General features: G+C 45.6%; 2 protein-coding genes across 8 annotated transcripts in view; one reads left to right on the forward strand and one right to left on the reverse strand.

Moving 5' to 3' along the window:
* Positions 1 to 6,658, reverse strand: part of tbc1d15 (TBC1 domain family, member 15) — a 17,927-nt gene extending 11,269 nt beyond the window's left edge. The window contains exons 1-5 of one of the 6 annotated variants that reach the window (XM_076083271.1): positions 6,585 to 6,658; positions 5,091 to 5,192; positions 4,569 to 4,643; positions 1,281 to 1,422; positions 710 to 917 (exon numbers count right to left, since the gene is read on the reverse strand). In XM_076083271.1, coding sequence (XP_075939386.1) covers positions 710 to 917; positions 1,281 to 1,422; positions 4,569 to 4,643; positions 5,091 to 5,192; positions 6,585 to 6,608 — 551 coding nt within the window. In that variant the 5' untranslated portion in view covers positions 6,609 to 6,658. The other 5 variants (XM_076083272.1, XM_076083270.1, XM_076083269.1 and 2 more) reach the window with 5 other exon arrangements.
* Positions 6,659 to 8,729: 2,071 nt separating this feature from the next.
* On the forward strand, positions 8,730 to 24,751 carry zfc3h1 (zinc finger C3H1-type containing). 2 transcript variants are annotated; one of them, XM_076083267.1, is made up of 35 exons: positions 8,731 to 9,430; positions 10,077 to 10,568; positions 10,864 to 11,057; positions 12,384 to 12,774; positions 12,873 to 13,084; positions 13,215 to 13,338; positions 13,684 to 13,775; positions 13,910 to 14,089; positions 14,169 to 14,324; positions 14,408 to 14,542; positions 14,956 to 15,074; positions 15,153 to 15,296; positions 15,382 to 15,556; positions 15,738 to 15,866; positions 16,223 to 16,933; positions 17,069 to 17,178; positions 17,271 to 17,402; positions 17,531 to 17,652; positions 17,734 to 17,835; positions 17,929 to 18,057; positions 18,284 to 18,461; positions 18,544 to 18,730; positions 18,824 to 19,012; positions 19,086 to 19,323; positions 19,441 to 19,546; positions 19,848 to 20,046; positions 20,137 to 20,231; positions 20,314 to 20,418; positions 20,724 to 20,828; positions 20,928 to 21,078; positions 21,186 to 21,286; positions 23,072 to 23,173; positions 23,278 to 23,317; positions 23,605 to 23,667; positions 24,014 to 24,751. In XM_076083267.1, exons 1-35 carry the CDS (start codon positions 8,908 to 8,910, stop codon positions 24,146 to 24,148), a joined length of 6,366 nt encoding a protein of 2,121 aa, XP_075939382.1. In that variant the 5' UTR covers positions 8,731 to 8,907; the 3' UTR covers positions 24,149 to 24,751. The 2 variants fall into 2 exon arrangements, with proteins under 2 accessions (XP_075939383.1, XP_075939382.1); XM_076083268.1 differs by lacking the exons at positions 19,848 to 20,046; positions 20,137 to 20,231; positions 20,314 to 20,418; ... (5 more) ...; positions 23,605 to 23,667; positions 24,014 to 24,751 and adding an exon at positions 19,680 to 19,746 and having other exon boundaries at positions 8,730 to 9,430.
* Positions 24,752 to 25,795: the final 1,044 nt, after the last annotated feature.

The raw sequence follows: 25,795 nt of genomic DNA on the forward strand, positions 1-25,795 counted from the left end.
CACTGTGAGTCAGCCTCTTCACTGATGTCTGCAGGACATCACACTGGTGCTGCTGGTGTTACTGGTTCCCTTATGAAAGGCTCAGATAAGAACTTTAATAATATTTATCTGCAGAGAGATGATATCTGGTGTCTCACCCAGAGAAACAATATTGTTCACATTTATTATTTTATGTTCCACTTGTTGAGACTGTGGTGGCTGGAGAGGGTCGGGTCGGGGGGGGGGGGGGGGGGCTATATGAATCATTAACTATCATCGATGTAAAGTTATAGTTCTTTAAATGCCCACGTTATCACCACTACAGTCATCGGGTCACACTTTCATGTCTTCATTCATTCATTCCTCCCTCCCTCCTTCATCCATTCATCCCTCCCATCCTCCCTTCATTCATTCATTCCTCCCTCCTTCCCTCCCTTCATTCATCCCTCCTTCATCCATCCATTCATCCCTCCCATCCTCCCTCCCTCCTTCATTCATCCCTCCCATCCTCCCTCCCTCCCTTCATTCATTCATTCCTCCCTCCTTCCCTCCCTTCATTCATCCCTCCTTCATCCATCCATTCATCTCTCCCATCCTCCCTCCCTCCTTCATTCATCCCTCCCATCCTCCCTCCCTCCCTTCATTCATTCATTCCTCCCTCCTTCCCTCCCTTCATTCATCCCTCCTTCATCCATCCCTTCCTCCCATCCTCACTATGTCGTGTACTCACTCGCTGAGCAGAGCAAACCTCCTCAGGCTCTCCAGGAACTCTCTGCTGCCGCCCTGGTGGAAGTGCAGAGCAGGTAGGTAGGAGCAGGACTCCTTCAGTTTCAGGACCAGGAAGGTCCAACCCTCTTCCTTCATGGTGATGGACCTGAGGTCACTCAGAGCGAAGCTGAACGCCCCCCGGCTCCTCTCATGGCTGTGGTTCAGAGTGCCTGACAGACCAGTGAGAGGGATCACAAAAGTACATCTGTGACGCTGATTGATTTATTATATGTTGATGTATATTTATATGACTGTGGATCAGCTGATGATGAGAGACATGTGATATAAAGCAGCATTAACAGCGTGGCAGTGAGAGAGTTAATCACTGAGCTGTTAAGTGTTGAGGAACGCAGTGAAACTAGTCGGTCAGGCTCCAACAAGCTTCTACTGTCTCCATGTTTCTATCAGATCATAAAGTATTTAACATGAACGATAAACACACCGTCTCCACAGACACATGTGAAAACACACCGGCCGTGCTCCAGGATGCTGGCTGTTTCTCATGTAGTGTATGTATAAGATGTTCATATCACCTTCTCCGTTGGTGCAGCTCTTCTTCTTGAAGGACACGGCGTTCACCATGTCCCACTCTGTCTCGTAGCTCTGCTGGGATTCTAACAGCTGGTGGGACTTCTCACCTGGGAACTGGTCCCATTCCATCACTGAGCTGGAGTCCTGAGGACACAAACATTTACAACATTCCTCTGATGACTGAAACGTACTCAGATTCTATGAGAGCACTAGATGTCAGACTACTTCTAGTTTCTACTCTGGACTGAAATGAAGAAGCAGTTAAAAGTGGAAGGCTGGTGTTCCCTGGTGGGCTGGAGGTTTAAGATGCTGATATATATATATATATATATATATATATATATATATATATTAGCGCTGGGCAAGTTAACGCGTTATTATCGCGTTAATGCATTCATTAATTAACGCCGACAATTATTTTATAGTGCGTTAATGCATTTTTTTATTTTATTTTATTTTGAAAGTCCGTTGCTCACTGGCAGCGGTGGAGGAATGGAGACTACTGGACATCGCTGCGGTAAAGTCAGCAGACACTCAGATCTCCGTGGTCAACTCAGCAGACACTTCCATGTTAGTGCACCTATATGCTGACATTCACGGTAAACGCATTCAAACGGCACAGATCGGGAGCGAGCGAAGGACTTTGAAAGTTAGCGGAAAGATTAACGTGAGACAACATCCGGTTTCTTCAGACGAACATCCGGTTTTCAGAATAAGATGCCAACAAAGTATGAATTATATTCACATTAAGTATAAAACATGCTACCTGCATCTCGTGAGTTAAAGGGGAAATACACCTAAATTGTGGGTAAAGTGTCTTTATTCTTTGATCGCTGGGTAACCATCATCACCTCTGAGTTACAGCATCATAGTGATGAAGAGTAGAGCTGGGTCACCTTCATCACCTCTGAGTTACAGCATCATAGTGATGAAGAGTAGAGCTGGGTCACCTTCATCACCTCTGAGTTACAGCATCATATTGATGAAGAGTAGAGCTGGGTCACCTTCATCACCTCTGAGTTACAGCATCATAGTGATGAAGAGTAGAGCTGGGTCACCTTCATCACCTCTGAGTTACAGCATCATAGTGATGAAGAGTAGAGCTGGGTCACCATCATCACCTCTGAGTTACAGCATCATAGTGATGAAGAGTAGAGCTGCATCACATGCTCTGACTGTCGTGAAGACACAACACACACATGTAGATGAAAGGTGTGAAACATGTTGTTCCTGTTGCACAGCAGTGGAACGTTTCAGATACAGTCACACACTGAGCACAGATAGTGAAGAGATAGAACTGCTGCTGTGTGAAGAGAACACTGCTGCTAACAACAACCTGATGTGTTTAAAGTGTTTACACACAATGTTATTCACCTTTAGTTCATAGAGCAGCACTTTAAAATAAAAGTGCACAATACACTACTTTATAATTCATTATTGAACTTTGCCATAACAATGAGATTAATCGCGATTAAATGCAAAAAATCCATGCGATTAATCGCGATTAAAAATTTGAATCATTGCCCAGCACTAATATACATATATATAGGTGCTGGTCATATAATTAGAATATCATCAAAAAGTTGATTTATTTCACTAATTCCATTAAAAAAGTGAAACTTGTCTATTATATTCATTCATTACACACAGACTGATATATTTCAAATGTTTATTTCTTTTAATTTTGATGATTATAACTGACAACTAAGGAAAATCCCAAATTCAGTATCTCAGAAAATTAGAATATTACTTAAGACCAATACAAAGAAAGGATTTTTAGAAATCTTGGCCAACTGAAAAGTATGAACATGAAAAGTATGAGCATGTACAGCACTCAATACTTAGTTGGGGCTCCTTTTGCCTGAATTACTGCAGCAATGCGGCGTGGCATGGAGTCGATCAGTCTGTGGCACTGCTCAGGTGTTATGAGAGCCCAGGTTGCTCTGATAGTGGCCTTCAGCTCTTCTGCATTGTTGGGTCTGGCATTTCGCATCATCCTCTTCACAATACCCCATAGATGTTCTATGGGGTTAAGGTCAGGCGAGTTTGCTGGCCAATTAAGAACAGGGATACCATGGTCCTTAAACCAGGTACTGGTTGCTTTGGCACTGTGTGCAGGTGCCAAGTCCTGTTGGAAAATGAAATCTGCATCTCCATAAAGTTGGTCAGCAGCAGGAAGCATGAAGTGCTCTAAAACTTCCTGGTATACGGCTGCGTTGACCTTGGACCTCAGAAAACAAAGTGGACCAACACCAGCAGATGACATGGCACCCCAAACCATCACTGACTGTGGAAACTTTACACTGGACCTCAAGCAACGTGGATTGTGTGTCTCTCCTCTCTTCCTCCAGACTCTGGGACCTGATTTCCAAAGGAAATGCAAAATTGACTTTCATCAGAGAACATAACTTTGGACCACTCAGCAGCAGTCCAGTCCTTTTTGTCTTTAGCCCAGGCGAGACGCTTCTGACGCTGTCTGTTGTTCAAGAGTGGCTTGACACAAGGAATGCGACAGCTGAAACCCATGTCTTGCATACGTCTGTGCGTAGTGGTTCTTGAAGCACTGACTCCAGCTGCAGTTCACTCTTTCTGAATCTCCCCCACATTTTTGAATGGGTTTTGTTTCACAATCCTCTCCAGGGTGCGGTTATCCCTATTGCTTGTACACTTTTTTCTACCACATCTTTTCCTTCCCTTCGCCTCTCTATTAATGTGCTTGGACACAGAGCTCTGTGAACAGCCAGCCTCTTTTGCAATGACCTTTTGTGTCTTGCCCTCCTTGTGCAAGGTGTCAATGGTCGTCTTTTGGACAACTGTCAAGTCAGCAGTCTTCCCCATGATTGTGTAGCCTACAGAACTAGACTGAGAGACCATTTAAAGGCCTTTGCAGGTGTTTAGAGTTAATTAGCTGATTAGAGTGTGGCACCAGGGGTCTTCAATATTGAACCTTTTCACAATATTCTAATTTTCTGAGATACTGAATTTGGGATTTTTCTTAGTTGTCAGTTATAATCATCAAAATTAAAAGAAATAAACATTTGAAATATATCAGTCTGTGTGTAATGAATGAATATAATAGACAAGTTTCACTTTTTGAATGGAATTAGTGAAATAAATCAACTTTTTGATGATATTCTAATTATATGACCAGCACCTGTATATATATATATATATATATATATTTACATATATATACATATATATACATATATATATATATATATATATATATACACACATATATATATAAATACATGGTGTATCTGTAGCTATAGAAGAAGAAAACAAACCTTTCCAGCACACAGCATGTTTGATGCGTCGACTGTTTCTTCCACAGGTTTGAACTCAACAATGACTTCAGCATCCTGACGTGTGGAGAAACAAACAGTCCGTGTTACGACTCATTATTAAGACCAATAGAGCTGAAACCATCACTTATTATGGATTGTGCTGCTTATAATACCTGGTTATAGTCGGAGGCGCTGCCTATGTCCATGTTATATGCATTAATAATAAATAAATACATCATTTCATCAGCACTAGATTCCTTTCAAAGCTCTTGCATAATGACTTTCTAAACTGTATGCTCTGGTCTCAAACCTCAGCATCTGCAGCGCTTTGAGAAGAACACGTAGAGCCGTGAATACGACAGCGAACACACAGCCGGCTAACAAACTACAGGCCGAAGACTAGAAGAGGTCAGACTCAACAGTGTGGTGGAGCTTCAGAACATAAAGCGTAAAAGAACTGATGAGAACAGTCCGTGTGTGAGCTATGAACAGAGGAACAACAGCGAGGAGTTAACCGGTTACCTTGTCAACAATCCGAAGAGAGCCCGAGACGAGTAAATCCTGCTCGATGGCGTCTTCATCGCTGCTCGGATGGATGAAGACTCCTTCGTGTTCAAATATGATCTGTGTGACAGACGTCCTGGGAAAGTTAGATCCACTTTCATCATTTCATATTCAGGTAGTCATGAACTTATGTCTGTGCTCCTTCTGAGAATGAACACATTCTTCTGTGTTTAGCATGATTTGTATGAAATATGATGTTCTTACTTGCTATATATTGTTTTATTTTACATTCCCCATGTTCCATAGATTATTGCTCTTGTTTATCAAACGGTTACTTTACCAATATTCATGTGATTCATTGTTATTCAGTGACCTGATATAATATGAATAGATATTTTATATACTATCTCAATCTGTAGACAATTTCACCAAATGTTTATTATTAATGTTTTGACAAAGTAGTGATATTCAAAGAACTTATATTATATAACAATATTTTATACCCTAACAACTGTTTCACTCGTTAATGTAAAGCTATTATATATTTATATCAGATTAGAACCTTTTTTTCATTTTGTAAACAAGATTAAAAGTTTGTTCTAAAAAGGCACAGGTGAAAAATGTCTTCAATAAATATCAAAATATAGTTTATTTACTTTTTATGCTACACATTTGATGTGATAAACTTGTCTCCAGGTCAAAGATCTCCACATAACAACACATCTATTGACCCCATTTTAAAAGCTTCAGTTTAATTATTAAATAACTTTACATCCACAGGACTCTGTCACATTGTATTCATTATATTTCATAGTGTTTTTACTGTTGTCTCATTGGTTCATCATGTCGTGAAGACAAAGACACTTTTCCACATTGTGGACAATAAAGTTTCCAACGAACCTATAACTATATTATATATTATCCTATATAACTAACCCTACCCAGGAAACAGAGTCACAACTTGGTGTTACAACTGGTGTTTATGTTGAAGAGTCTGTGAGGATTCAGTAAAAACCTTCTTGTTGATCAGCTGGTCTCAGTGATGAGCATCACGTACAGAACGTGTGTTGCTCAGTGAAGCAGGTGTTTAGACAGTAAACAGATGTTAGTTAGCCTGCTAACGGTAGCTGTTAACGAGCAGATACACTTTAGGCTAACTAAAGATGTGGTGACAGAATACAGTCACGGGTTTGGGTCACACAGGGTGACGTTAGCAACATGCTAACGTTAGCACAGCTGTTAGCATGTAGGAGCCTCCACTAGGTGTTGTGTATCTATAAACTACATAAACAGACGGGTTTAGGTCACAGCTGTGCTCTCGTGGCATCGCTGGTGATGTCGTCACACTACAGCTAGCACATCGGCTAATGCTAGCTAACCTGAGCTAACCGCTCAGCTGGTTAGTGAACTCTATAAACTAATACAAACATATATATGTATTTACAGTATACATACATAACATACAACTGTATAATCTAAACTTGTATAACATATATTTACATGTGTTTCTACCTTTAGGAGAGAGTCCGCCGCCATGTTGTCGCCTTCTCTCTCCTGATGACGTCAGCGGCTCACGTGCCTGTCAACTTCCAAAACAAAACGGACAAGTCAGCTTCCGGTGGAGAGCATTGGCAGGCATGCGCACTAAGTCTTCACATATTTTCAGTTTATTATATTAAATTATGTTATATTATATTAATTATATATTATATTATATTATATTATGTTGTATTATATTATGTTATATTATGTTATGCTATATTATATTATGCTATATTATGTTATATTATATTTTATTACATTATACTATTACATTATATAATATAATGTAATGTATTATGTGAAATAACATATAACACATAACACATAACATATAACACATAACACATAACATATAACACATAACATATAACAGATAACACATAACATATAACACATAACATATAACACATAACACATAACATATAACACATAACATATAATATATAACACATAACACATAACATATAACACATAACACATAACACATAACACATAACAGATAACACATAACACATAACACATAACATATAACATATAACACATAACATATGACATATAACACATAACATATAACACATAACATATAACACATAACACATAACATATAACATATAACACATAACACATAACAGATAACACATAACACATAACATATAACATATAACACATAACATATAACACATAACATATAACACATAACACATAACACATAACATATAACATATAACATATAACATATAACATATGACATATAACACATAACATATAACACATAACATATAACACATAACACATAACATATAACACATAACACATAACATATAACACATAACATATAACATATAACACATAACATATAACACATAACATATAACACATAACACATAACATATAACACATAACATATAACACATAACATATGACATATAACACATAACATATAACACATAACACATAACATATAACACATACCATATAACATATAACATATAACAGATAACACATAACACATAACATATAACACATAACATATAACACATAACATATAACATATAACAGATAACACATAACACATAACATATAACACATAACATATAATATATAACACATAACATATAACAGATAACATATAACATATAACAGATAACATATAACATATAACAGATAACACATAACATATAACACATAACATATAACACATAACACATAACATATAACACATAACATATAACATATAACATATAACAGATAACATATAACAGATAACACATACCACATAACATATAACACATAACAGATAACACATAACATATAACACATAACATATAATATATAACACATAACATATAACAGATAACATATAACATATAACAGATAACATATAACATATAACAGATAACACATAACATATAACACATAACATATAACACATAACACATAACATATAACACAACATATAACACAACATATAACAGATAATATATAACATATAACAGATGACACATAACATATAACAGATAACACATAACATATAACATATAACAGATAACATATAACAGATAACATATAACCCTGCTACACTGTTGTTTGTTTGCTGTGGTTAATCTTTGCACTACTGTTAGTTTAGCTTAGTTAATAATACCATACTATTTCATCGTATATATTGTGCATTTTTATACTTTATACTTTAATTTTTTACTCTGTTACTTTAATTGCTTTAGTATATTTTTTGCTGCTGTAACAAACAAATCCCCCCCACAGGATGAATAAAGTATCCATCTATACATTTTATATTATATTACACTACATTATTTTATAATATATATGATTGTTGTACATTATAATAATTTATAAATGTGTATAGTTTAGTTTTTTTTAACATGTTTTGAGATGTAATTATCTTCATGAAGTTCATCTTGACGTCACCAGTACAATTATGGATTTAGAGAGCGTTATGGATTCTGCTGTTAGAGTATTTCATTTGTATTATTATTATTAAATTAATATTATCATTAAAAGAAAGACATACTCTCGATGTAAGTCCCATGACATCACGCGACGGACCAGGAAGCTGGAACTCCCGTCATCCGGGTCCCTTATATGGGCAGCTTCCGGTCTGGTCAGTCTCGTGAGAGTTGGATGAGAGCAGAGCGGAGAAGCAAGCTAGCTTGCTAGCTAACTGTCAGAGCGGACCGACTCGTTACCGACCGTCTGTCCGGTGAAACATGAACTATTTACCGTCTTCAGCTCGATGAGGTTACAGCCGCAGGGTTAGGGTGAGTTTTAAAACAAGATGGACGTGAACAGAGAGGAGGGCGAGCTGGAGGACGGAGAAATCTGCGATGATGAGACCGAGGAGAGTGTTCCTCTCCGGCGGGGGGATGGTAACGTGAGGCCGGGACCAGGCGCTCGTGCTCGGACACGAAAACCTCACCAACGGCCTCACAACGTGGAGCAGCACGTGGCTCCGGACCTCCGGCTCCTGATGTCTTATAACCGAGGACCTCACGGTCCGTTCCCTCCGAACCACCGGCAGCAGTGTGGGCCGAGCGGGCCCGACCGGCCTCCTGGTTCCTCCACCACGACGCCTCCTCTGGGTCTCGGTCCTCACGGAGACCAGAGTCCGAGGACCAGTTTCTGGGAGCGGAGCCACGGAGCTCTGGGCCGGTTCAGGCCCGGACGGGGGGGCTGGAACCGTGGCAGAGGTGGTAACAACCGAGGAAACATCAGAGGAAACATCAGAGGAGGTGGTAACAACTTCGGTCCCTCCGGTCGTTACGGGCCCGGAGAGAATAAAGACTCTCCCTCGAGGAAACGTATCCTTTCACCGGCTCGGTAATAGATTTCGTGTGATAGAAACCTATTGATTCAATTAGAATACAGGCCTATATGATAATAATGATTAAAATAATAATGATTAAAATAATAATAATAATGATTCAAATAATAAAGCTGTAAACAGTGGAATACTAACAGGAGGTGATAATGATAATAATAATGATAACGATTACAATAATAATAATGATTAAAATAATAATGATAATGATTACAATAATAATGATAATGATTACAATAATGATTATAATCATAATCATTATAATAATAATAATAATAATGATGATTATTATAATAATGATGATTATTATAATAATGATGATTATTAAAATAATGATGATTATTAAAATAATAATACTAACGATTCAAATAATAATGATAATGATTACAATGATAATGATTACAATAATAATTATTAAAATAATAATAATAATGATTCAAATAATAACGCTGTAAACAGTGGAATACTAACAGGAGATGATAATAATAATAATAATAATAAAAGAGAATAATGATAAAGCTGTGCGTGGTGGATGTTATATCGTGATAAACTGTGATGACTGAATGAATGTTTAAATGAATGAGTGAGCGATCAGGTGAAGGTCTTTCTTTAACCGTGGTCCTCAGAGAAGCAGACGGGGAGGAACCAGAGCAGGAAAGCTGCTCACAGTGTTTCTAAACCAGAGACCAGTGTTGACGAGTCCTTCGAGGACCTGCTGTCCAAGTACAAGCAGATCCAGCTGGAGCTGGAATGTATCCGCAAAGAAGAGACCATGGCCCTGGAGCCCACGGGGTCCCCCAGAGCCCAGACCCTCGACAACACTGCCAGTATTACACAGAGCCGACCGGCTCCTGGACCAGCTCCTGGATCTGCTCCTGGACCATCTCCTGGATCTGCTCCTGGATCTGCTGCTGTACCAGCTCTTGAACCTGGACCAGCTCCTGAACCTGGACCAGCAGCAGAGGACCCGTCAGAGCTGGAGACGGTTGAGGAGAAGAAAGTGTTCCAGGCGTTCAACATCAAACCTCTCCGTCAGAAACTTCCTTCTCCTGCCGCTCTGGAGGAGCTGAAGAGGAAGCGTGAGGAGCAGGAGGGAGGAGGCGCTGATGACCAGGAGGGTGAGCGAACAGGAAGTCCCTACAAAATAAAAGTGTCTAACGAGGCTTTTACTGGATCCTCGGGGACAGTAATCATGTTGAACCCGTTCACACTGTCTTTCTTGAGCAATGACATGTCTTTACTCTTTTAGTTAAACATATATATTATTTAATGTTTGTTACAATGTCCCTCTATTCTATGACATTTTATAAACTAAACAAGATCAGTATTAATAAAAGATGTAAAAAAACAAACAATTGAGATGTTGAATCTTGAGTTTCATTTGAAAGTCTCACTTCCTGTGTGTCTCACCAGGTGATGAAGAGGAAGAAACGACACCAGATGGAGCGGCAACAGAACAAAAAGACGAAGAAGAGTTAGAGGACATGAAGAAGAAGTGTTGCAGTGAGGAAACTCACGAAGAAGAGAAGGAGAAATCTAAACAGACGTGTTTGTGTCGCAGAGAATCATCGGCCTCCAGTGAGGACTCTGCCATCTCTCCTGACAAGGTGAGGGGGGGGGGGGTCGTATTACATACCAGTATACAGTACACGTATATATTACTAGTGTCCCGTACATGAGCTCTGTACCAGTGCACATACCAGCGGTCCGTACCGTACCCGTGTCTCTTGTCCCGTACTCTTCAAGAAGTGCTACCCTGAGCCTTCCACTCACCACTTACTGTATTCATACTAGTTTGTTTCTGTACTTCTGCTCTGGTTTATGCTCTTAGATGCTTGTTTAAAGGAGATGCACTTATGACTTCTGGTGACAAGTAGTTCTCTTGAATACCGATGTTGAATACACTTATTGTAAGTCTCTTTGGATAAAAGCGTCTGCTAAATAACTGTAATGTAATGTACTCGTGTCCTGTTCCCGTGCTCCGTTCCCGTGCTCCGTACCCATGTTCCGTTCCCGTGTTCCGTTCCCGTGCTCCGTACCCATGTTCCGTTCCCGTGTTCCGTACCCGTGTCCCGTGCTCCGTACCCGTGTCCCGTGCTCCGTACCCGTGTCCCGTGCTCCGTACCCGTGTCCCGTGCTCCTTACCCATGCTCCGTACCCGTGTCCCGTGCTCCGTACCCGTGTCCCGTGCTCCGTACCCGTGTCCCGTGCTCCGTACCCGTGTCCCGTGCTCCGTACCCGTGTCCCGTGCTCCGTACCCGTGTCCCGTGCTCCGTACCAGTGTTCCGTTCCCGTCCTCTGTACCCCTGTTCCGTTCCCGTCCTCTGTACCCCTGTTCCGTTCCCGTCCTCTGTACCCCTGTTCCGTTCCCGTCCTCTGTACCCCTGTTCCGTTCCCGTCCTCTGTACCCCTGTTCCGTTCCCGTCCTCTGTACCCCTGTTCCGTTCCCGTCCTCTGTACCTGTGCTCCGTTCCCGTGCTCCGTACCCGTGTCCCGTGCTCCGTACCAGTGTTCCGTTCTCGTACTCTGTACCCATGTTCCGTTCCCGTGCTCCGTACCTGTGTCCCGTGCTCCGTTCCCGTCCTCTCTACCCGTGTCCCGTGCTCCGTTCCCGTCCTCTCTACCCGTGTCCCGTGCTCCGTTCCCGTCCTCTCTACCCGTGTCCCGTGCTCTGTTCCCGTCCTCTCTACCCGTGTCCCGTGCTCCGTTCCCGTCCTCTGTACCCGTGTCCCTTGTCCCGTACCAGTGTTCCGTGTCCCGTACTCGTACCTGGTTCAGATCGTCCTCTCTGGCTATTCACGTAATGCAAACCTGCTGCAGGTTTTTAAAGGAAAAGCATACGCATGTAGAACCAGGTGAAAGATCTGCATCATTTAATGGTTTCTAACTTAACCTGTGAGAGGGTTCAACACTCTGCCTCTGTTCCCGAGCAGCCGGTGGTGAAGTTGGAGGAGGAGGAGCTGTCGGAGCTGCAGCTGCGCCTCCTCGCTCTGCAGTCGGCCAGCAAGAAGTGGCAGCAGAAGGAGCAGCAGGTGATGAAGAAGAGCAAAGAGCGGATCACTAAAGTCCAAGAGAAGAGCTCCCCTCCTCCCAGCAGGCAGAGGGTCACCACCAGGTCCGCCTCCGCCGCTGCTGCTGCAGAGAGGAACCGAACCAGGTCCAAACCTCTGGACAGGGACCGAGACAGAACCAAGACCGTCCCCAGACCGCCTGACAGAGACAGAGAGAGACCCAAAGCCAGTCCTAAACCTGGTCCCAAGGCTCCGCTGGAGAGAGGCCGAGGTCCAGGGAAATCCCACATGGCCAAGAAGATGATCAGTCCAGGTGAGAAGAAGAGTACAGTGGAGACATTAGTTGTGTGGTGGTGATGATGGTGGATGGTGATAATAAAACATGATGGTGATGATGATGATGATACTCAGGCTCGGTGGCGAAGCAGGCGTTCAGGAAGCAGCAGCTGAGGACGTGGAAGCTGCAGCAGCAGAGAGACCAGGAGGAGAACCGGAGACAGGAAGAGGAGGAGAGACGCAAACGAGAAGACGAGATCCGACGGATCCGAGATCTGTCCAATCAGGACGAGCAGTACAACCGCTTTATGAAGCTGGTGGGGGGGCAGACGAGGACCCGCAGCAAAGTAAGACCATGTCCTGTCTGTAGTCACCTTTATTACATGTATCCAGAGACTAGCTTTATTATTGATGACATCATCATATTAACCACCACAGAAGAAGAGTGACAGGAAGTGTGTTGTTTCTGTGCTTCAGTCCAGAGATGGAGAACACAGGAAGTCTGCAGGTAAGCAGGGACCGGACGCCTCTGGGAACCTGTACCAGTACGACAACTATGACGAGGTCGCCATGGACACGGACAGTGAGACGGGATCACCAGGTGAGACCCGGACAGGTACTGCACCTGTCCTCTTAGTGGAGACTGCACCTGTCCTCTTAGTGGAGACTGCACCTGTCCTCTTAGTGGAGACTGCACCTGTCCTCTCAGTGGAGACTGCACCTGTCCTCTCAGCGGAGACTGCACCTGTCCTCTCAGCGGAGACTGCACCTGTCCTCTCAGCGGAGACTGCACCTGTCCTCTCAGCGGAGACTGCACCTGTCCTCTCAGCGGAGACTGCACCTGTCCTCTCAGCGGAGACTGCACCTGTCCTCTCAGCGGAGACTGCACCTGTCCTCTCAGCGGAGACTTCATGAATAAAGTTCTGACTTCCTGTTTTTGTTTCAGTGGCGTCACCGAAACATCAGCTGACCGCAGAAGATCCAGCAGATTTCCCTCAGATGTCTCCTTATGTCCCCGACTGTCTTCAGTTTGGACTGGTACGCTCTTCATCTCCTCCCTCCTCTTCGTCTCTCCTCTTCCTCTCTGCTATTCCTCTTTATTTGTAAACATGAATGTATTGTCTCCACACTCGTCATAAAGAAGGTTTAATATTGTCTCTTCTTCTTCTCAGCCGTTTCTCTCCCCCATGATGTCGGTGGTTCCTCCCCCACCTCCCCCTCTCCCCCCACCACCAGACGAGCCGGAGCCTCCTCCCAAACCTCCCTTTGCTGATGAGGAGGAGGAGGAGGAGATGCTGCTGAGGGAGACGTGTCTGATGTCCATGGCCAACAAGAGGGTGACGTCCACAGAGGTGAGACATTGTGTCCTCTTGTCTCTCTGTGATGAACCGCATCTCTTATTTCACCTCTTGTCTCCCCGTCTCTCCCCAGGACACCGGTTCTAGTGGTCCTCCGTCTCCCACCGGTCCTCCGGTCCTTCAGCAGCCAATCAGAGGGAACCTGAGCACCGTCAGTCTGAACACCGTCACCCAATCACGAAGCAGCAAGTTCAGCAGAGGACACCACGCTGCTAGAGCTCCACTGGTGGTGAGGAGGAGGAGAGAGGGAGGATGATGATGATGAAGGTCATTATGATGACAATGATGAAGATGATCTCTGTCTCCTTCCAGCTCCCCAGACACAAGTCCGTGGTGGTTTCTCTCATCGACTCAGACGACAGTGACTCAGACGTGGACCAATGCAGCTCCTCTCAGACCTTTGGAGGACTGGAGTCCATGATCAGAGAGGCTCGGAGGACAGTGGAGGTGAGACATGATCAGAGGGGACGGTGGAGGTGAGACATGATCAGAGGGGACGGTGGAGGTGAGACATGATAAGAGGGGACGGTGGAGGTGAGACATGATAAGAGGGGACGGTGGAGGTGAGACATGATCAGAGGGGACGGTGGAGGTGAGACATGATCAGAGGGGACGGTGGAGGTGAGACATGATCAGAGGGGACGGTGGAGGTGAGACATGATCAGAGGGGACGGTGGAGGTAGAGGGCACTAGATGACATAGAGGACCTTTACAGACCTGAGGATTGTGGTGGTTTTTGAAGTCAGCTGATTTAGATGAATCTCTGTGATGGTAAAAATACACCGTGTCCTGGGGGACACGTGTCCCCTGATGAAGACAAGGAACTAATATCAGGGACTAACTGTTGTGCTGGTCCTCAGGCGTCGAAGCCTAAAGCGGCATCGGGCTGTGAGAAGGAGAACAACCCGGTCAGGACTCCTGAGGCTTTACCTGAAGGCAAGAGGGCCGAGTACCGCCTCCTCAAAGAGGAGATCGCCAGGTAAACACGGCACCCAGAGACACGCTCACGTCTCTGTGGACATGTCCAACACTCTCTGTCCTCTGTGTCCTCCTGCAGCAGGGAGAAGCAGAAGATGATAAAGGACCACGGTCCTCGGAGCTCCTCGTCCCCCTTCATCTCCGACTCGGTGCCGGACCCGTCCGTCAAAGCGTCCGCAGAGCTGAGGGCGACCGAGGCGGAGCAGAGACTCAACAAGCACAGGTGAGACCCTCAGAGCTGGTCCAGGTCCTGGTCCTCTTAGCGTTCATCGAGGTAAATACTGGTCCGTCTCCCCCGTGTTTCTCAGAGAGCTGCTGCAGAGGGACGAGACCGTCCTGAGACATCTGCTCCACCAGGAGCTGAAGAAGAGGGACTCTCTGAAAGCTGCCGAGGCCAAAGTGGTGAAGCTCCGAGAGCAGCTGCAGGCGTCTGAGAAGATCGTCAACGCCAACAAGACGCTGCTGAAGAAGCTGCAGGAGCAGGTTAGAGACAATTGAGTTCAGACCTGACGGTGAGACGTGATACCGAGTGAGTCCCAACTAGTGATCTGTCCTGTAGCGGAGTCCCTGTAGCGGAGTATCTGTATCTGAGACTCAGCCACTGTATATGAGTCCTGTAGCTTGAGTCCCGTATCTGAGTCCTGCTGGTTCATGTCTTGTGCAGGTGCATCGTGTGGAACATCGGGTCTCCATGAAGAAGAGTCTGTCCGTCCACTTGGAGCAGGACCTGTCTCAGGCTCAGCTGGCTGCAGGAAGAGGGTCCAAACGCAGAGCGGACTCCAACCAGACTCTGGTGAGAACGACACGATGAGACACAAGGGTCTAGTACACCAGGATCAGGATTTGGGTTTAGTGAGGTACTTCAGGGTTATAACAGCTGGTAATAAATGACAGACGGTGTGAATGTGCTTCATCTGGAGTCTTCTTAGTCTCAACATATACAAGTATTATAATATAATAATATAAACGTTGATCATATGAAAATGTGTGATAGTGTAGATCTGAGTGATTCAATGAAGAATGTAGATGAGTCTACGACACTAATCAATAACTGTTTATAAAGCTGCTGATTGTTGGTGGTGAACCTCCTGATCATAGATATTGATCAGAGTGATTTTCTGAGTCCTCGTGTCCCCCTTGTCCTCTCAGCCCAGTAAGCTGCAGCGAGTGGATGGAGGTCTTCGTGGATCCGAGCGCCACTTTGCCGAGCTGATCGCTCAGAAGCAGCGTCTGCAGCAGCTGGAGTCTGAGTACGCTCTGAAGATCCAGAAGCTGAAGGAGACCCAGGCCCTGTGCAACCGTGGACCCCCATCAGAGCCTCCACCGCCACCGCCGGCCTCCACCCAATCTGAGCCCCAGACCCTGGCACTGACTCCCCCCACCCCCTTCCCCCTGCCCCAGCCCTCCCTGCACGACCTGACCCAGGACAAGCTCACCCTGGACAGCGAAGACGTCCCAGAGGCCGAAGATCATGAAGCAGAACCGGCTCCTGCGCCGGCTAAAGCGACCCGCCGGAACTCCCTCCGTCAGTCCAGTAGCTCCTTCACCAAACCCAACCTGGAGCTGCTGAGCTCCACCCCCGCCAAAGAACCCAAACCCAACCTGGAGCAGCTGAGCTCCACCCCCGCCAAAGACCCCAAACCCATCCTGGAGCAGCTGAGCTCCACCCCCGCCAAAGACCCCACCACCAAACCCGCCAAGGGCTCGGCTAGCTGCAGGTCTCCTGCAGAGATGTTTGCGGGTCTGGACCTGGAGGCCCTGAAGCTTCGGTACCAGCAGCAGGCCCGGCTGGGAGAGCTGCTGCAGAAGGAGCTGCAGACGGTGGGGGGTCACGTCCACGGCCCCCCTACCGCTGGACAGGTGAGTTCCTGAGACACATGGACACCAACTAACTATGATCATCCTGTCTGTCTTTGGTCAAATCCATCCTGTCCCTGTTCTCATGTCTTAGTTTCTGAATATGAAACAAGTCAGCGTGTCTCCATCTCTGTGCAGGTGGTCTCAGTGGAGGTGGAGTCAGCCAACAGCCAATTAGGGAGCTCAGAGCTGAAGCCTGTTCCATATGGACCCTATCACAGTCCTCTGCTGGTCTTCAGGTCTTACAGGTAAATTAGTTAATTTGTCTCAGATGTGAGGTTTGATGAACATGTCTCATGTGGTCTCTGTCTCAGATGTGATGAACCTGTCTCTGTCTCAGGTTCAGTCCATACTACAGGACCAAGGAGAAGTTGTCTCTGAGCTCCGTCTCATTCAGTAATGCGATAGAAGCCCGGAGGAGTTTCTGTCGCTTTGACCTCACAGGAACCTGCAACGACGACGAGTGCAGATGGTGAGGACAGACTTTTCATTCAAGTTTATTCTTCTGGTCTCTCATGGTTTCAACTGGTCTCTCATGGTGTCATCTGGTCTCTCATGGTGTCATCTGGTCTCTCATGGTGTCATCTGGTCTCTCTGCAGGCAGCACATGAGGAACTGCACTCTGACTGGAAACCAGCTGTTCCAGGACCTCCTGTCCTACAACCTGCCTCTGATCGGCTGCTCTGAAGTTAGCTCTGACGAGGACGTGGGCATCTCCACAGGTGGGCATCAGACCGACGGGTTCTTCAGACCCAGAAGGTCTCAGGTAGACGTTTCTTCACCTGTTTCTGTTGTCGTTGTAGAAAAGTACATGAAGAAGTTGTTCGGCTCCAACAAAGACCGGATGGGCGTCGACCAGAAGGCCGTCCTCCTCGTCAGCAAAGTGAACGAAAGCAAACGACACAGTGAGGAACCTTTTTCTTTTACCTCATCATCATCATGTCCTCTGACCCGTCTGTCCTCTGACCCGTCTGTCCTCTGACCCGTCTGTCCTCCAGTCCCTCCTTTCACCACCTGTAAAGACACCAGGACGTGGAGGCCGAAGCCATCAGCACAGAGCAGCTTTGGCCCGGAGGACAACAGCGAGGATGAGTCTGCAGGAGGACACCTGTCGACGAGGAGACACGGTGAGAGACAGACAGGTTCAATGTAGAGAGAGGCAGCTGATCACTCAGATTATAGGATGTGAAGCCATGTATCAAACATGTTGGTAAGGTTTAGTTGAACCTCATCTCCTATAATAAACTTCGACCCTGAAGGACAAAAATGTCCCATTGACAGTTAACGTGATTGATTGTACTGTAATGCTATAAACCCTGTTGCTGATCAGATGATGTCTGTCTCTCTGTCCAGACGGCGTCTGTAAAACCAGCCTCTCTGCTCTGGACGTTTGCGTCACATCGGAGGACAAACGGTATTTCGTCAGTGAGACGGACGACATATCGAACCTGGAGACCAGCGTTCTGGAGAGTCCTGGAGACCCTCAGCTGTGGATCAAGTTAGCCTTCAAGTACCTCAACCAGAACGACACGTGGGTTCTAATGTTCTCTAAGAACCTCATGTTCCTCTGTAGGTCTGTTCTCTTTAAATGAGAACCTCATGTTCCTCTGCAGGTCTGCAGCAGAGTGTTTGGAAGCAGCCTTGAACACGTTGTCTCGAGCTCTGGAGAGTAACTGTGAGAACCCTGAGGTGTGGAGCCACTACCTGTCCCTGTTCTCCAGGAGAGGCAGCAGAGAGGAGGTCCAGGAGATGTGTGAGATGGCTGTGGAACACGCTCCAGACTACAAAGTGTGGTGGAATGTAAGAAAGAACCTGATCTTCACACAGAATGTCCACTTCACTTTGTGTCAACCCCTGACCTGTCGCCCTGACCTGTCTGTATCTTCCTCTCAGTACCTGAAGCTGGAGAGCTCTTTCGAGGGGAAGGACTACGTGTGTGACCGTCTGCTCCGGTTTCTGGTCTCTGAAGCTTCTCCTGCCGTGACTGACCGACTGTCCTTCCAGCTGATGGAGGCTCTGCTCTACAGAGTCCAGCTCAACCTGTTCACAGGCCGCATGGAGAGCGCTCTGGCTATCCTCCAGGTGAGTGGAGGTCTGTGATCCTGTGCTCAGGTAGATGGTGGACGTGAACGTAAAGCTTGTGTTTGTGTTGCAGAACGCTTTGAAGTCGGCCCACGACAGGAGCATCGCCGAGCACCTGAGGGCCAGCGACCGGGCGCTGCTGTGGCTCTCCTACATCCACCTGACGGAGTTCGACCGGCTGCCGGCCGGCCTGCTGGACCCGGCGGAGTCCGGTCCGTCCCGGCTGGTCAGCAGAGAGTCCTTCCTGCTGCCCTGGAGGACGCCGCAGGACGTGAGCACGCCGCTCCACATCCTGGTGGCTCTGTTCAGAGGTACGGAGGCTCTTCTGTTTGTTCTGGTTCTATAAATGTTCTTCTTCTTCCCCTCTAAGAAACAGAACTCTTCTGTTTGTTCTGGTTCTATAATCGTTCTTCTTCTTCCCCTCTCAGACGCCGTCCATCAGTGCACCGATGAGTCTCTGACTCTCAGCCAGAGGACGATGGCCTGCCTTCCTCTTCACACCAACCTCATCTTCCTCTACAAGCTACTAGACAGGTGAGGGGGGGGGGGGGGGGGGGGCAGTGTTCTATCTGCTGACATGAACTGATGACTTTTGATTTATCTTCATCAGCTTTAGAACCGTGTTGATATTATGTTCATGTATTGATTAGGGCTGTCGTTTGAACAGGTGTGATGAGGGCGTGGCTCTGTGTTTAAACAGGTGTGCTCTCTGTATTTGAACAGGTGTGATGAGAGAGTGGCTCTGTGTTTAAACAGGTGTGCTCTCTGTATTTGAACAGGTGTGATGAGAGAGTGGCTCTGGGTTTAAACAGGTGTGCTCTCTGTATTTGAACAGGTGTGATGAGGGCGTGGCTCTGTGTCGGTCTCTGCTGGATCTCTGTCCTGAGTCCTGCGCCCTGAGAGACGCTCTGGCCGACCTCCACATCAGGCAGGGAGACCTGGATCAGGCGGTCAGCATGTGGCTTCACGCTCTGGCAGAGTGTCCCAACAATGCTGAGGTCTTCTACCACTCCTGCAGGTTCCTCATGGCTCAGGTGAGCTCCAGGTGGTTCAGGGTCACGGGGTGCAGCTTCATCCTGGTCAAATAGAGGAGGTGTTTTAAATGTTTAAATGTGGTCTGACAGGAGAAGTCCGGTGCCATCGCTCCTCTGTTCCGAGGCTTCGTCCTGTCGCTGTGTGAGGACCAGCAGAGCCAGAAGAAGCCGGTGGACGTTCTCAGGTACATGATGGGATACTGAACTGAATGTTAAACATGTGGAGGACTTTTAAAGAGTTACACTTTGTTGTTTTGCTCCCTTCAGACACGTCCTGGGTTTCCCCACCGAGGAGCTGCTGAGAGGTCCCATCATCAGGGAGCTTCAGGAGCAGCTGAGTCAGCAGATGTCCTACCTCCACCTCATCCACTGGTGAGTCTCCATCTGTTCATGATGAGAAGAAGTCTTTGTTACAGACGTCATGAACGTTTCTTCTTTAAATCTGTTTTCATGACAGGAAGGTTTGACATGTAGCTTGTAGTCATGTTGACCTATCGAGATATTTCTGACATTAGAGAGACTCAGAATATCTCATTACCTGGATTCATATTTGTATCTGTCACCAAAGACGTTCAACAGGCGAGTCTACAGAACATTATCATGAAATATATCACATATGTTATTTATGAATCGGGTTAAAGTTGACTTATTGTATTGAATCTGTGTTGTTGTTCCAGTCGCTGGCAGTGGCTTCACGGCTCTGTGGACGAGACGGTGGACGCCTTTGAGAGAGCTCTGGGGTCAACTATGCAGCTGGAGGAGCTTCATAAACTCTGGATGGAGTAAGTGTTACATCACCTGTATCACCTGTCTACAGTGACCTGGTGTTCATTGTGCCTCTGTCTACAGTGACCTGGTGTTCATTGTGCCTCTGTCTACAGTTACCTGGTGTTCAGCAGCAGTCAACAGTCCAACCATCAGTCCAAACTGTTCTCAGATCTGGTCCATCGCTGTCTGAGCACCGTCCCGTCTCGACTGGAGGTTCCCTTTAACCCAGCAGAGTTCTGGAGCTGCTACAGCTTCCACAACAAGGTAGGACCCGTCTGTCTGTCTCCTTCTTACTGTCTGTCTCTCTGTATGAACCAGCAGACGGTTCACCTGGTAAAGATCAAAACGCTTTGTGTTGATTGGTTCTTCAGGTGGTGACTCTCTACCTGAGCTGTCTGCCGCAGTCCCAGCATGCACTTGTCCTAGAGAGACTGAGATACGCCATGCCCAACAACACTGAACTGGGCCTGAGGTACACGCACATACACACTCGCTGTTTCCATGGGGATGAATCCCGTTGTGTTTTTATTGAGCCTGACTCATGTTTATAGTTAGGGCTGGATCAGGTTTATAGTTAGGGCTGGTTCAGGTTTATAGTTAGGGCTGGTTCATGTTTATAGTTAGGGCTGGTTCAGGTTTATAGTTAGGGCTGGTTCAGGTTTATAGTTAGGGCTGGATCAGGTTTATAGTTAGGGCTGGTTCATGTTTATAGTTAGGGCTGGTTCAGGTTTATAGTTAGGGCTGGATCAGGTTTATAGTTAGGGCTGGTTCAGGTTTATAGTTAGGGCTGGTTCAGGTTTATAGTTAGGGCTGGATCAGGTTTATAGTTAGGGCTGGTTCATGTTTATAGTTAGGGCTGGTTCAGGTTTATAGTTAGGGCTGGTTCAGGTTTATAGTTAGGGCTGGATCAGGTTTATAGTTAGGGCTGGTTCATGTTTATAGTTAGGGCTGGTTCAGGTTTATAGTTAGGGCTGGTTCATGTTTATAGTTAGGGCTGGTTCAGGTTTATAGTTAGGGCTGGTTCAGGTTTATAGTTAGGGCTGGTTCAGGTTTATAGTTAGGGCTGGTTCAGGTTTATAGTTAGGGCTGGATCAGGTTTATAGTTAGGGCTGGTTCAGGTTTATAGTTAGGGCTGGTTCAGGTTTATAGTTAGGGCTGGATCAGGTTTATAGTTAGGGCTGGTTCATGTTTATAGTTAGGGCTGGTTCAGGTTTATAGTTAGGGCTGGTTCATGTTTATAGTTAGGGCTGGTTCAGGTTTATAGTTAGGGCTGGTTCAGGTTTATAGTTAGGGCTGGTTCAGGTTTATAGTTAGGGCTGGTTCAGGTTTATAGTTAGGGCTGGATCAGGTTTATAGTTAGGGCTGGATCAGGTTTATAGTTAGGGCTGGTTCATGTTTATAGTTAGGGCTGGATCAGGTTTATAGTTAGGGCTGGTTCATGTTTATAGTTAGGGCTGGTTCAGGTTTATAGTTAGGGCTGGTTCAGGTTTATAGTTAGGGCTGGATCAGGTTTATAGTTAGGGCTGGTTCAGGTTTATAGTTAGGGCTGGTTCATGTTTATAGTTAGGGCTGGTTCAGGTTTATAGTTAGGGCTGGTTCAGGTTTATAGTTAGGGCTGGATCAGGTTTATAGTTAGGGCTGGTTCATGTTTATAGTTAGGGCTGGTTCAGGTTTATAGTTAGGGCTGGTTCAGGTTTATAGTTAGGGCTGGTTCATGTTTATAGTTAGGGCTGGTTCAGGTTTATAGTTAGGGCTGGTTCAGGTTTATAGTTAGGGCTGGTTCAGGTTTATAGTTAGGGCTGGTTCAGGTTTATAGTTAGGGCTGGATCAGGTTTATAGTTAGGGCTGGTTCATGTTTATAGTTAGGGCTGGATCAGGTTTATAGTTGGGGCTGGATCAGGTTTATAGTTAGGGCTGGTTCATGTTTATAGTTAGGGCTGGATCAGGTTTATAGTTAGGGCTGGATCAGGTTTATAGTTAGGGCTGGATCAGGTTTATAGTTAGGGCTGGATCAGGTTTATAGTTAGGGCTGGATCAGGTTTATAGTTAGGGCTGGATCAGGTTTATAGTTAGGGCTGGTTCAGGTTTATAGTTAGGGCTGGTTCAGGTTTATAGTTAGGGCTGGTTCAGGTTTATAGTTGGGGCTGGATCAGGTTTATAGTTGGGGCTGGATCAGGTTTATAGTTGGGGCTGGATCAGGTTTATAGTTGGGGCTGGTTGTGTTGGTTGCTTCCTGAGTTGCTGTGTTGCTGTCCAGGTTGCTGCATCAGGAGTGGCAGGACGGAAACATTGAACACTTAAAGTTCCAGGTCCGGATGTTGAGCAGTCAGGCTCCAAAGTGTCTGGCCTACTGGGAGATGTGAGTTCACCAAACACAAACAGAGTCAGTGTTCAGTGTGAGGTCTCCTGTCCAGTGTGGTCTGAGGTGAATGAAGCTGACCGTGTTTGTGCTGTGTCTCTCAGACTGATAGCTGTGGAGAGGGAGCTAAAGGAGCCATCTGAGGTGAGTGATGGAGGTCATGTGACAGTCGGCACCCTTAAAATCAGTTTCCTTTTCCTGTAAAACCGTTGACTGGAGGTTTGAGCTGTTGATGATCATGTAACGAATGTGGTTTCTTCCCTACAGGCTCTATATAAAGTGGTGATTGACAGTCTGATTGTTGTTGCTTCTATATTTACGACTGAACCATTGGTTTTGTGATGTTTCTGTGTGAACTGACTCGATGCTCCATCCGTCTGCTGTTTCTTTCTCCTCCCTTCTTCTTTTATGTCGCTTTGTTTCTCTTCTAGGTTCGACTTCTATATCAGCAGGCTCTTCAACACCTCCCACTGTGTGCTGCCCTGTGGAAACATGTAATTTACCCTTCACTTTCTCTGTTACTCTCATCACTCACACACATAACAGACCCGGGTCAGTCCACTCGGCCACTTCCTGTGTCTCAGGTGGGAAAGTCCCGGCTCCCGGTTAAGGATGTAATATATGCACCCTGTGTCTTCTCCTATAGCCCCGCCCTGTTCACCTGAGACACAGGAAGTGAAGGAGTGAATGTTTACACCTCACCTGTATACACGCATGTTCACCTGCTGCCCTCCCCCATCCTCACCGCCTCTCTCCCCCCCTCCCTTCCTACTCTGTCTTTGCCCCCCGTCTCTCCCTCTCTTGTCGTCTACCCCCCCCCCCCCCCCCCCCCCCCCACAGCGCCTGCTGTTTGAAGCAGCAGAGGGAGGAGTCTCGGACCGACTGAGGAGGCTGGTGGACAGGTGTCAACAGGTGGGAGTGAGTCTCATTGAGCGGCTCAGTTTAGTAGCTTCTCCAGAGACAGAAGAGCAGTGACACTCGCATCGTAACTCAGACAGTAGAAATAAACAGTGAACGATTCAGACGAGGTAAGACAGACGCCCCCCCCCCCCCCCACACCTGTGGGACACCAGCTTATATCACATCATGTACGTAAGTATGGACCTGCTGAGTGACACACTGTTTATTCATGTCCTCCCTGTTTTGTTTCTGTCACCTTTCATTTGGACTTCATTTCCTCCCATTTGATTTTACCTGGGGGGCCCCCCCCCCCCCCCCCCCCCCCCGTGTATTTAGAGGATGTTTTCCCTCCTGTAGCGATGCTGCAACATCTGCACGTTGTCTTTTCTTTGTCTCCTGAGGAAACAAGATTATTTTGTTAAAGTGATCAAACTAAAACAGAAGCAGACAAACTGAATCTTTTCTATTTGGTCCGTCTGAGAGACTCTGAGCCACAGAGACTGAACCAGCTGCAGGACTCTGCAGGACTCGCTATCGTGCTCCCTTGTTTTTTCTTTTTGTCAAAGTTCTACCATATAATGATTTAAAGAGTATTCGAGAGGAGAGAAGTCATTCCACTGTTGTTTTCTACATGTTGGATTGAAATGTTATTAAATTATTTTATAAAGAAATAAGAAATGTCTCCTGAAGTGTTATTGTGTCTTTACTTTGGTTAACATGTCCATCCGGTAAACTACAGTAAACTGATGAGTTAACTCTATCTGTAAACATACGACGTCGGTAGAGAAGAGACGTCAGAGATGAACAGAGGATCATCCTCGTCCTCCATCGGGATGAAGTGTGTAAGAACGAACAACATAACGGTTACAACACATGCAATGCATATGACAGAGACGATTCATTAATGAGAGTAATGTGATGGAAACTACTAATAAACCTGAGCCAGTCCTAACTATAAACCTGAAGTAAGTTAACGTGTCCATCAGGTTAACGGCTTCATTCAGATGTGTTGCATTACATGCAGTCTGATTTGAAAGAGTCCCACAACAAACACGCTCATTCATTTGGGTCGATTCTTTGTGATGGTGCTGTTGGACACAGTTATAATCTACTGCCTAAGACTAAACGCTTCGGGTTTCTGTATGATGGCGTGTGAGTAGATTCAGTCATTTTTGTATGATGGGTGTCAAAGAGTTGATACTAACAGAACTCTATCTGAGGCTAGAAATGAACTGTGGTGTCCTAGGTCCTTTGCTTTTTTATTTGTTATACAATAATGATGTGACATGTTTTTGAATATTCAGCTTAATTGGTTCCACAAGGACACATGATCCAGTTAAGTGGTGAATAGCAGTCACTGTTGAGTGACTCCAAGTGGAAATATTAGAGGAGAAATGGCGAACAGTTGCATGTGTTAAATAATAAATCAATGTTTTTGTAGAGAACTAAATTCAGACTAAGAAGTGAGCCGATGTAGTAAAATCTATTATATGAAGTAAGCTGGTTATATTATAAACCTCACGTTGCAGTGTGGCTCCAGAGAGAAGAGAGGCGGCAGATGATTGAGAGGTAAACAGGAAATGAGTCAACGAGTTAAAGAGACAGTGAGTCATTGTGAGACTGAAATTTTACGATTAGATTTTAATGTTTAACACAATAAGAAACAAACTATTCAGATGAAGCTCAACAAAGTACACACACACAGTCATGAAGCTCTTCCTC

This window comes from Anarhichas minor, unplaced genomic scaffold (assembly GCF_050575085.1).
Source record: "Anarhichas minor isolate MPS153535 unplaced genomic scaffold, ASM5057508v1 ptg000125l, whole genome shotgun sequence".
Lineage (NCBI taxonomy): Eukaryota > Metazoa > Chordata > Actinopteri > Perciformes > Anarhichadidae > Anarhichas > Anarhichas minor.